The 12,163-nt window shown below is 43.1% G+C and overlaps 1 protein-coding gene across 1 annotated transcript in view; it reads right to left on the bottom strand.

Annotated features, from left to right (window-relative positions):
* The window catches only part of LOC124798482 (5-hydroxytryptamine receptor 3A-like), a 162,337-nt gene extending 151,317 nt beyond the window's left edge, over positions 1–11,020 (bottom strand). Inside the window, exon 1 of the mRNA XM_047261918.1 lies at positions 10,904–11,020. Within this exon, the coding sequence (XP_047117874.1) occupies positions 10,904–10,967 (64 nt within the window). The 5' untranslated portion in view covers positions 10,968–11,020. The remainder of the gene's footprint in view (positions 1–10,903) is intronic.
* Between the last annotated feature and the right edge of the window lie 1,143 nt (positions 11,021–12,163).

Below are 12,163 nucleotides of genomic sequence, written 5' to 3'. Positions count from 1 at the left end.
GTGGTAGAGGCAGTACATATACCAGGTCTTTAATGTGTCCCCATAGAAAAAAAAAAAGTCGCACGAAGTGAGATCTGGTGATTGGGGAGGCCATTTCATGAAACTGCTGTCCCCTTCTGTAGCACAGCCGATCCATCGATGCAGCAGCTCTGTGTTCAGGTACCCACGAACTTCACGATGAAAATGGGGTGGAGCCCCATCCTGCTGAAAGATGAACAGAGAGTCCCATTGCATTTGAGACATCAGTCATTGCTACAATATGTCCAAGTAGGAATATCCAGTGGTAGTGCTCTCGGCAAAGAAGAATGACCCATACAGTTTTCGACGTGACAAGGCACAAAAAACATTTACCTTTGGGGGATCATACTCAAGTTCAGTGCATTTGTCTGGATGCTTTGTGCCCCGGATTCGACAATTATGCCTGTTCCCTTTCCATTAGTGTGAAAAGTGTCTTCGTCGCTAAAATTAATTGATCAACAATGCCATCCCCATCCTTATTAAATTGCTGCAACTGTGAACAAAACTCAAAGCGCTTGTCTTTGTCGTCTTCACTGAGCTTCTGCACTAGCTCCAATTTGACTGGTTTCGTAGACAGCTTTTGTCGCACGACTTTTCACACTGTCATGGGAGCCATTTCGAGCTCACGGGATGCACGACGCATCAATTGCTTTGGACTCCTTATGAATGTCTCTCATATGCGCTCCACATTCATTTCACATACACTTTTGGACGTCCGCTCCTCTATGCCGGGCACAAGCAACCCGTTGTCACGAATTTGTTGTGTCAGCCGCGAATGGCCTTCCTTGTTGGTGGCTTCTTACCGTACTTGGTTCTAAACATCCGTTGAACAGCCGTAGCACACTTGTTTTTATCGAACTCCAACAAACAGAAAGCTCGCTCCGCATCTGAACTCGCCATGTTTGCGACTAGCGCTAACTATCGGCAGATTACCAAACTACGCTGTGACGATGTACATGAGAAAAATGCTTTCAGGGTTGCTCTTCAAAATGACATATGTATGATATTTGTACAATGTTTCGTTCTTGTGCAATAAATGATTGAAAGTGTTCCCAGGCTTCATGTACACCCTGTATTATAATCGACTTTTTTCCTGTTCCATTATTATATTGAACTGTCCCTACGAGAGGTTTGCTTTTGGGGGCAGCGTAATAGTCACACAGTCTTATTCCAATACAGGTTCTCTAAATTTATGCAACAGGGTTTTTGTTGAACTATGTTGTCTTTCCGCCAAGGATTAGCATTTAAGTTCCCGAGCATTTCCGTTATATTTTCATATGTGATAAACCGAACTCTTACAACCTAGCAGCGCTTCTCTGATATTTTTCATCGTGTGTTGTCATTCGCGCTTGATAAGGACCGTAAAAACAGGTACAACACTTTATAATTGGTAGTGCTAGCCTCTTTTATGAGACTTTCTTAAGAGATGCACTGCATTTGCCCAAAACCCTTCCGACAAAGCTAAGCCTTCCAATCACCTTCGCTAATATTGATGTAAGTTGACTGTTCTATTTCATATCGCTCTGTAGCATTATCTCTAAATAAGTACATCACGTGATGTGCATAAGATGTTCAAAACTCGTCTTGTAATCACGTGCTGTTTGCTTCTTTCTCTTTGTTATAGGTATTACTCTAAGTTTATCCACATTTAACAAGTGCTTTGGTTGATTTCACCAGCTGGAAAATTCGTGCCACTCTTTCTGTAGTTGCTTACGAGCTTCCAACGACGATAGTCTCTTGAACACAACAGCATCGTCAACGAACAATTTTAAAACGTTGCTGATCCTACATGACAAATCGTTTGTGTATACTGCAAACATTATAGACACTATTGCGCTTCATTGTAGCACACTCAATGCTACTATAGTTTCTGAAGAACATTCGCCACCCACTACAACGTACAGACGTTCTGTTAATCAACTATTTCTAGAGCAAATCACATATTTTCGAAGATGCTGCGTCTGACAGATTTTGATTTTTTGTCGGCGATGTGGTACAGTGTTCACTGGCATTCCGAAATCTAGAATGATGGATTGTACCTGTTCGCCTGCATTTAGTGATGTCGTAGATAAATAAAGAAAACAGGAATGGCCAGCCCTCTTTTCGAGTCGCATGAAACTATTCGCTGCGAAAGGAATTCTCGATACATATGAGCCATGAAATGAGTTAAATTATGTATTTTATGCAAAATCTAATTGAAATTCCATGTGGGCCTGGCGCAGGGTTCGCTTTAAATAGGCTTTATTGTTTTTCAATATCGGGGTCCTAATACCGGTATATCTCATTTTTAAGTCTGTGTGGCGACCGAAAGTATGCCAGTAGTATCACACTGAGTGAAAATAGTTTTAAATGCAAAATTTCAGTTTCAGCACTAGACGGATTCAAGGGAGATTGAATGGAACATTTAGTGACCGCGAATTTATTTTAAAGGTTTCCGATACCGACATAGTAATGTCTGGATATCTATGTCAAAATTGTGTGAAATGAATTCCAAGTGCGTGTGAGCGTCATTTGAAGCTCTACCGTAACGAAAAAGGCATATGAAGAATGGCTGAAATTCGTAGACGCGGTGCTCCACCGGGACTGGATGGAGATACGTGCAGAGAGTAGGCAAAGAAGAGACCACATGTTCGCGAGCTTTCTTGTTCAGAGGTTCGACGTGACTTCACGGGGAAAAACCACAGACAGCGCCGCCAACGACGGCAATTTGCACTGTCGGCGCACAGGCCAGCACCTGGCTACTAGGGTCACGCAGCGACGACCCGCCTCACGTAACGCAATAGCAGCACGGCGAGAGAAGCAGAGTACGCATCACAGTCGAGAAGATTAATGCAGGTGCTCCTCAAAACGATAGTAAAATTGGTACCTGATTGTTTTCCGCGTGACTGATTAATGGTGTGTGCCTTCGTGAGTACAGCCATCATCCTGGTGTAACAAATGACTCCTCAAGGTCAACCCGCCAAAACCCTTGTAATAATTACAGAATGAACCATCCGGACCTTCCGTTTCCATGACTTTTACAATACCAATTACGATCATCCTATCCAGTTAACTAACATACTAAAATATCTGGGACTAACTGTAGGCCGTTAACTGACATGGAAACCTCACCTGCTAACCATCCAACACAAAGCCCGCAATATACTAAAACTACTAACTGGCCGCAGTTTGGCATTATGCCCCTCCATTATTCTCCACACCTAGCAAATACTGATCCGACCGACCCATCCTGCACTATGCAAAGGCTGCATGGATATCCGCTCCACCAAATTTCTATTACATGGTGTTTGTTTTTCTAACATGTCCGAAAGAACAGACACCATATTATATCAATAACGTGCGATGACCAAAGAGCCATTCTTTCAGTCCGGATGCACACCAAACCTTATCTGTTACTGGGGTCAGAAATGGCAAGTGAGAGGTTCATGTGTGGGTCACATTATACTAACAGTGTGCAACAGGAAGGGAACTGGGGTCGGATTGGAAGCGCGCTAGGATGACTTAAAGTCAACATAAACAGTAAGAAACCTTAATTTTTGTGGTTACTGGTTTAGGTCAGCTTTAGACCATCTACAGACCTCGTATCATGATGATATGAGGCTGAAGATAATCTAAAACCGACCGAAACCTGTAACACGAAAAAAAGGTTTCATGCTGTCGAAACTTTTTATGTTTATTTTGAACCAAAAGAAAACAATCATTGTTCTCCACAAGAAATATTCTCAAAAATTACGTACTTGGATGGCCGAGATGGTTAAGGCGACCGCTCACGTTAAGTGGGAGCTCCGGATTGGAGTCCCAGTCTGGCACAAATTTTCTCCTGTTACCACTGATTCATTGCAGTGCCAAAAAGCGGCTAAAGTCACCGCAAACCTTTGAGAAGTTCTATAAGTCCCTCCTAATCCTCGAACGCCATGCACTCAGTCTCTCTTCCCGCTTCCGTTTGTCTTCCCTCACACCGGTCCTCTACCATCTCATCAAATTCCCAGCCCTGCTCACTCCCACATCGAATACCTCAACGTCTGGGAGTCGGTATCTAGAGCCTGTTGTATATCGTGCACAAAGAGGGTCAGCTGTGTCTCTCATGACCGCTGTTTCCTAAAGCTTGCTGGTTTCTGCAGATGAGCTTCGCAGAGTCTAGAAAGGTCATTATGTCTGAACACAAAATATGTACCATGATTCTACAATAAATCGATGTCAGTGAAATTGGCCAGTAATTATGGGCATCCGATTTTCTACCCTTTTAATTGATTGTTTGACCTGGGCCTTCTTCCAGTCCCGCTGACTTTCCGCTGTTCCAATGATCTCTGATAGATGATGGATAAGAATGGTGCTATATTTGTAGCATAGTCAACATATAATCGTACAGGGATACCGTCTGGGCTAGATACCTTCCTGGCGTCTAAGGATCTTAACTGTTTTACAATACCAGATACACTAACTATCTCAGCCATCCTTGTATTTGTTCGATAATTGAAAGGTGGAATGGTGCCGCAGTCCTCTACCGTAAACGAGTTTTTCAAAGCTAGGTTTAGAATTTCGGCCTTCTCTTTATCATCGTCTGTTACATTACCCGTACTGTCAGCAAGAGAAAGTATTCAATTACTTGTAGCGTTCATAGATTTTACGTACAACCAAAATATTTTGGGGATATTGTTAGAATCTGCAGATAAAATATTGCTTTCAAATTCGTTAACAGAATCTCTCATTGACCTTTTGACAGCTGCTTTCATTTTGCATAATTTCTGTTTGTCAACGTTTAAAGCGACTGTGAAAAATTATCTGCTTTCACGGCAACTTCCTAACATGTTTGTTGTACCGAGGTGGATCCTTTCCCTCCCCTATATTTTTGCTAGGCACATTCTTCTCAAGCACGTGGTGGACAATACTTATGCATTCGAAAGGCGCGTCTTTAATTTACCACTCCGTGAAGCCTGTGGCAACTAGGCAGCACTACTAATGATGGCAAAAGAAGTGTTGCCAAATTTCTCGATATCAGTAGGAAACCCTGCTTCTATGGGGGTGTCATAACTCGTCCCGCGTACGCCTTACGCGGGACGCCAAATGTCCTGACTTGTGGGCTCTGCTAACGATTCGAAATATAATTCGTATTAATTTCAGAAATGGTCTAGTACATGAAGGACCCGAAATGTGCTTCTCAATACATCGATGGCAACACCTAAAGGTACGTTAAGATTAGCCTCATATTGTGGCAACGTTTGTTCGCAATATCGTTGCTGTCGACATTACTGCAATTTCGTTGCAACAGACAGCAATTTTGCAGTAAGGTTGTACAATATTGCTGTTGTCGCAAGCTGTTGTAGGGAATTGCCGACATATTGCCGAGTGTTGCTGTTGTTGTCCACCAAGGGTAAAAAAATGGCTCAAATGGCTCTGAGCACTATCGGACTTAACATCTGAGGTCATCAGTCCCCTAGAACCTAGAACCACTTACACCTAACTAACCTAAGGACATCACACACATCCATGCCCGAGGCAGGATTCGAAACTGCGACCGTAGCGGTCGCGCGGTTCCAGACTGAAGCGCCTAGAACCGCACCAAGGGTACAGAATATTTCTCAAGTCCTACTGTCACACGCTTTAATGAAGACAAAATCGTTTCAATTCGTTCGAAAGCTTGCTCGTATACATATATCCACATGTTTTGTGGTTGTTTGTTGTCGTGAGTTTGTTGTGTACAGTAATGAAGAAGTGGATAAATGAGAGAAGTATGAATTTTGTAAATGCGACCCATCAACGACCAGAGCTATTGGTTGTCGAAATTAATGTATATACAGAATGCGATCTGAAAAATATAGTTGGCGGTCTGTTCTGATGAGCTCAGAATCACGCTTGATGAAGCATACAAAAATTCTGTAGTCTTCGAACCTACGCCAAATGCGAGGGAAAAAAGTTGCTTAGGAAGGGTGGAAGCACAGATCCATCTTCATCCACATGGCTTGCATTTGATGCCATGAACTTCGTACTATCTCGAGACGTAGCTGAAGCAGGAATTGACAGTGTAAAAAGTGGTGTGTCCTGGTAAACAAAAATAAAATGATAACAAAAATGTTATTTTTATTTCAAACCTCGTTTAATGAACTCTTTAAGTTCTTCTAATAAAGCGGTGCATACTTCTGGTAGTATCAGGCTCATTGATGAATGGAAATGGAAATGAAGTCCCATGTTTCTTGACAGAGCGCAGGGGAACGCTGCGGAAGACCCGCACCAGCGTAGTAGGCAAGGTCCTAATGCAGGTGGTTTGGCGTTGCCTTCCTCCGACCGTAATGGGGATTGAAATAATGATGATGAAGACGACAGAACAACAGCCGGTCACCTCGAGGCAGATGAAAATCTCAGACCCGCCGGAAATCGAACCTGGGACCCCATGCTCGAGAGGGGAGAACGCTACCGCGAGACCACGAGCTGCGGACACGTGAAAAATAGTGAACTTTAAATACAAAGCAGCCAATGAGGAAATTAGCGTTCGATGAACGTCGTCATGATGTGGAGTGAGTAATAGTGCCCTTAGGTTGTTTGCGGGTTTTCCGTTGCGGCTGCAGGGAGAGCAGCAAGCAATGCGCAGAAAGTAACGAGTTTTCTCTGTCGTCCTAGCTTATACATCAATGTATGTGTATGCTTTCTGAAAACTCACCAGGAATTTTCAACATTAAATAATCAGGTTCTTAACCATGAAACAAGGAACAGGGATGATTTTCACAGAAACACCCACAAAGGAGCACTCTACCAAAAAAGTGTATACTACCAGCCCACAATACTTTCCAGTGCATTGCCTTCTACAATAAAGAAAATTAAAGAATTTCATACATTCAAGATAGATCTTAAACAATTTTTACTAACACATAGTTTTTATAGCGTTGAAGAATATCTCAATATGGAAGAGTAATATTATTTATATAAACTGATATAAAATATTTGTGTTTGTTATCCAAGTTTTTGAAACAAATTAAAGATAAGAAACTAAATTGTAATTGACTACATCCATACAATGTATATTGTTAACGGATGAATAAAGAGATTGATTGATTGATTGATTGACGTCAGAGTGGAGGCAGCCTTGCCAAACAGCACTGTTGTTCGCGATGTGTGTAATAGTGTCTGGTGTATTTGTTGAAGTACTTTGAGTTCTTCCCTCGGAAGTACACAGTCAACAGTGGAATCTTTAACGAATTCGGGAGTGTTACGGTTCTTGCTGTAACTGCATAGAGATTTGATTCGGAACTTAAACAGTGGACAGCGGGATCAACAGTGCGTTCGCCAGCATTTCTTCTCCTTACACTAGGCATCACAACAACGTTTCACCAGGCAACGCCGGTCAACTGCTGTTTGTGTACGAGACGTCGGTTGGAAACTTTCCTCATGTCAGCACGTTGTAGGTGTCGCCACCGGCGCTAACCTTGTATGAATGCTCTGAAACGCTAATCATTTGCATATCACAACATCTTCTTCCTGTCGGTTAAATTTCGCGTCGGTAGCACGTCATCTTCATGGTGTAGCAATTTTAATGGTCAGTAGTGTAGTATAAGTCTGTTGTCAGTGTGAGCTATTTATTTTATTCGTTAAGCTGCTATAGCCTTAGCCTAATTTCCTATTTTGTTTAACTGCAAGCAACCTGAAAATGTAACCGGTCGTAGCACAATAAATGTATAGTTGTACAGCTCAAGTGGTTTTGATTGAAAATCGAAGTTGGTACTTTTGGTGAACAGAGTAATGGTTTTGACTACAGTCCTACCAGTGTTCCAGCTTTGTTCATTCAACAGGGTGTCCGGGTTTCAATGTGGGCACTGTTTGTAGGTCGACAGATATCGAAACTGTACTCCACTTCTCACGACTTGTTCATAGGCACGACAGGTGTTATGACCTGTACTGCGGCGTAGATCCATTGCCTTAGATCCACCAGATCTAGAACTCTTGTTCTGCAAGCAACGTCCTTCATAAATGCCCATGCACTGAAATCCAGAAGGAGTCAGATCGGGAGACCGAGGTGGCCAGGACAAATGTTATAACGTCTCATGGAGAAATGTTATAACATTACCATGATAGAAAATTACGTCGGGAGGCACCTGTGGAACTAGTAGTTCACTAACAAGTCGAGATAGATGTGCCATGTCACTAGTGCGCATGCGCCTTGTGACTCAGCGCTGTTCGTGAAATTATGAGAATCATATCTTGGAGAGTTGGAAGAACTGAACCCAAAAACAAGAGGAAATGGCTTACAGCAGATATTATTGCGCTTATAGAAAACAGGAGATTATACAAAAATGCAACTGATGAACAAGGAAAAGCAGAATACAGAAGACTAAGGAATTTAGTTAATAGAGAAGGTAGGAAAGCAAAAGAAATGTGCAGGGAAGTGGAAGAAAATATACAAAACAGAAGAACTGATTTAGCCTACAGAACAGCAAATCAATTTTTTAACAAACGTGAAACAACACTCTCAGGCACAATAGAAAATAAAGAGGGGAAAATGCTGTTTGGTGAAGACATGGTGAAGAGATGGAAAGAATAGATAGAGAAGTTGTATGCCGGAACACCTCTTTTGGAAGAAGTAATAGGAAGAGAAGAGCAAGTGGACGAAGATGACAAGAGAGATGACATTCTACAAGAACAATTTGACAGAGCTCTAAATGAACTGCTACACAACAAAGCAACGGGTATTGATGACATCCCTGCAGAACTAATAAAGAACGCTGGTGACATCATGAAAATGATGCTGTTAAAACTTACTAGGTCAATCTATGACACAGGAGAGGTACCAACAGACTTCCAGAAATGTATCATTGTTACTACACCAAAGAAGCCAACAGCTACAAAATGTGAACACTACCGAACTCCAAGCCTAATATCACATGCATCAAAAATTGTCATAAAAATAGTTCTGAAGAGAACTGAAGAGAAGGTGGAGGATATGCTGAGTGAAGATCAGTTTGGTTTCAGAAGGACATTGGGGACAAGAGAGACGATTCTGGCACTCAGACTGGTTATCGAAAAGCAATTACAGAAAAATAAAACAACTTATATTATTTTTGTAAACATGTAAAAGGCATTTGATAACGTTATCTGGCAAGAGATGTTCAGAGTGCTGAGGAAAAGTGGAATACAGTACAAAGACATCTGTGTGATACTCAGTGCCTATAAGAATGAGGTGGCAGTGATTAGGAACTGTCACCAGGAACAAGAAGCAAATATTAGAAAAGGGGTAAGACAACGATGTGCTCTTTCTCCTTTTATATTCAATACTTACATCCAGGAAGCTATAGAACAAGTTCGAGAAACTACTGAGGTGGGGATCAAAATTAATGGGCAGAAAAGACAAAAGAAGATGTAGACAAAAGAAGATCTAGAGGGAGTTCTCAGAATAATGGAAAAAATTCTACGTAATCAGTATAGAATGAGAATAAACAAGAAAAAGACTAAAGTGATGGTATGCAGTACAGGAGCAGAATATGAACCTCTGAGAATGAGAATTGGAAGAAAGGAGCTGAAAGAGATAGACGAATTTACTTTCCTGGGAAGCAAAATCACAAGGGATGGTAGAAGCCGGAAAGAAATTGCGAGAAGAATACAAAAGGCCAAAATTGCATTTAATCGGAGAAGGAACTTACTCACCAGCAACAACATCAGTCTTAAAATAAGGAAACGTATCATGAAAGGTTTCGTTTGGAGTGTGGCCCTATACGGATGTGAAACTTGGACAATTGGAAGAGAAGCGAGAAGACGGCTAGAGGCCCTGGAGATGTGGTGCTATAGAAGGATGATGAAGATCAGCTGGAGAGACAAAGTAACAAATGAATAGGTGCTTAGAAGAGTATAGAAAACCAGAGCTCTGTGGAGGCACAGCCAAACAAGAAGAGACATACATGTAGGGCACAGAATGAGATTTTCACTCTGCAGCGGAGTGTGCGCTGATATGAAACTTCCTAGCAGATTAAAACTGTGTGCTGGACCGAGACTCGAACTCGGGACCTTTGGCTTTCTCGGGCAACTACTCTACCAACTGAGCTACCCAAGCACGACTCACGCCCCGTCCTCACAGCTTTACTTCTGCCAGTACCTCGCCTCCTACCTTCCAAACTTTACAGAAGCTCTCCTGCGAATCTTGCAGAACTAGCACCCCTGAAAGAAAGGATATTGCGGAGACATGGCTTAGCCACAGCCTGGGGGATGTTTCCAGAATGAGATTTTCACTCTGCAGCGGAGGAAGGTAGGAGACGAGGTACTGGCAGAAGTAAAGCTGTGAGAACGGGGCGTGAGTCGTGCTTGGGTAGCTCAGTTGGTAGAGTAGTTGCCCGCGAAAGGCAAAGGTCCCGAGTTCGAGTCTCGGTCCGGCACACAGTTTTAATCTTCCATGAAGTTTCATGTAGGGCACATCCTACGACACAACAACATCATTGTAACAATAGCAGAAGGAGCTATTGAGGGAAGGAATCGGCAGGGGCGACCAAGGATATCATACATGCAACAGATCATGAATGACTTTGGATGTAACACATACGTGGAAATGAAGAGGGAGGTAGACAGAGGAGAGGAATGGCTGCTGCAAACCAACCTCAGGGTTGAACACTAAAAGAAAAAGAAAGAAGATTTTGGAGATATCTCTAATGGTTACCTATTTACCCAACAACATAAAACGTCGAGTTCTTTCGTTATAAGGCTGTGTTTGTGATCCGGACATCCTGTATACTACAAGGAAACACATAATGATCGAAAATTTAAGACTTTTCTATGTCCCCAGTTCTAGCTCCTTGACCTGTCGATTTTTTAAATCGTCAGTCCCAAAGTCCCAATTTTCTGGATCTGGCAGTAGTGCCGCTAGTTGGTCTCGGCTAATAGTCACCTTATTAGGAGGACATGGGGTACTTACCGGCAGCCCGGCGGCAGCCGAGCGGCAGTAGCAGCAACAGCGGCCAGATGTGGTTGTGGCGCATGGCGGCAGCTGCAGCACACTGACGGAGGCCGAAGCGGTGGCGAGAGTGGGCGGCAGCGCACGCCCCCGCAGATAGCGGACAGCAGCAGGCCGAGGCAAGCGCCACACCTTCGGGTCTACACCAGCAGATAAAACACGAAAGTAACTATTCTGCCATAAAAGAAGGCGAGAAGAAATCGAAAAAGAATGCTCGTTAGGAAGACTGACTCTTCATACAGAAAAATCAAAACAACCTTCGTTAAAGCTAAGAGCACTGCTGATTGCATTAGAAGAGCAATACGAATTCCAGTGTTAAACGCTGATGGGCTGAAACGAGTACATCGAAGGCCTCTAACAGCGTGGCGACGTGATAGAAGAAGGAATTTAAGTCGATATGGAAGACTTGGGGATCCAGTATTAGAGGCAGAATTTAAGACTTGAGATCAGGTAAGGCAGATTGGGTAAACACTGACGCGCCGAAGAAAGTGGTACAGGCATGCTATTCAAATACAGAGATATGTAAACAGGCGGAATACGACGCTGCGGTCAGCGACGCCTACATAAAGCAACAGTGGCGCAATTGTTAGATCGGTTACTGCTGCTACAATGTCGGGTTATCAAGAGTTGAGTGAGTTTGAAAATGGTGTCACAGTTGGAGCACGAGCGATGGGACACAACATCTCCGAGGTAATGATGAACTGGGTATTTTCCCGTAACGAGTTTCGTTTCAAATTATATCGAGGGGATGAACATGTATCGGTATGGAGATAACCTTATGAATCCATGGACCCTGCATGTCAGCAGGGGACTGTTGAAGCTGGTGGAGGCTTGTGGGGCGTGTTAGATACGACTCTGACGGGTGACACTTACGTAAGCATCCTGTCTGATCACGAGTGTACCGTAAATATCGGGAATCTGGTAAAACATCAAATCTCCAACATCGCTGCAGCCTGAAAAAGATCCTGCAATAACGGTACCAACGACGACTGAAGAGAATCGTTCAATGTGACAGAAGCGCAAGCCTTCCGCAAATTCCTGCAGATTTCAGTGCTGAACCATCAACAAGAGTCGGCGTGCGAACTATTCAACGAAACATCGTCGACTGGGCTTTCGGAGACGAAGGCTCACTCGTGTACTCTTGATGACTGCACAACACAAAGCTTTAGGCCTCGCCTTGCGCCGTCAACACTGACGTTGGACTGTTGATGACTGGAAACA

Source organism: Schistocerca piceifrons, chromosome 5 (genome assembly GCF_021461385.2).
Source record: "Schistocerca piceifrons isolate TAMUIC-IGC-003096 chromosome 5, iqSchPice1.1, whole genome shotgun sequence".
Lineage (NCBI taxonomy): Eukaryota > Metazoa > Arthropoda > Insecta > Orthoptera > Acrididae > Schistocerca > Schistocerca piceifrons.
Note: the sequence above shows the minus strand (reverse complement) of the source record. Positions and strands in the feature narration are given on the sequence as shown.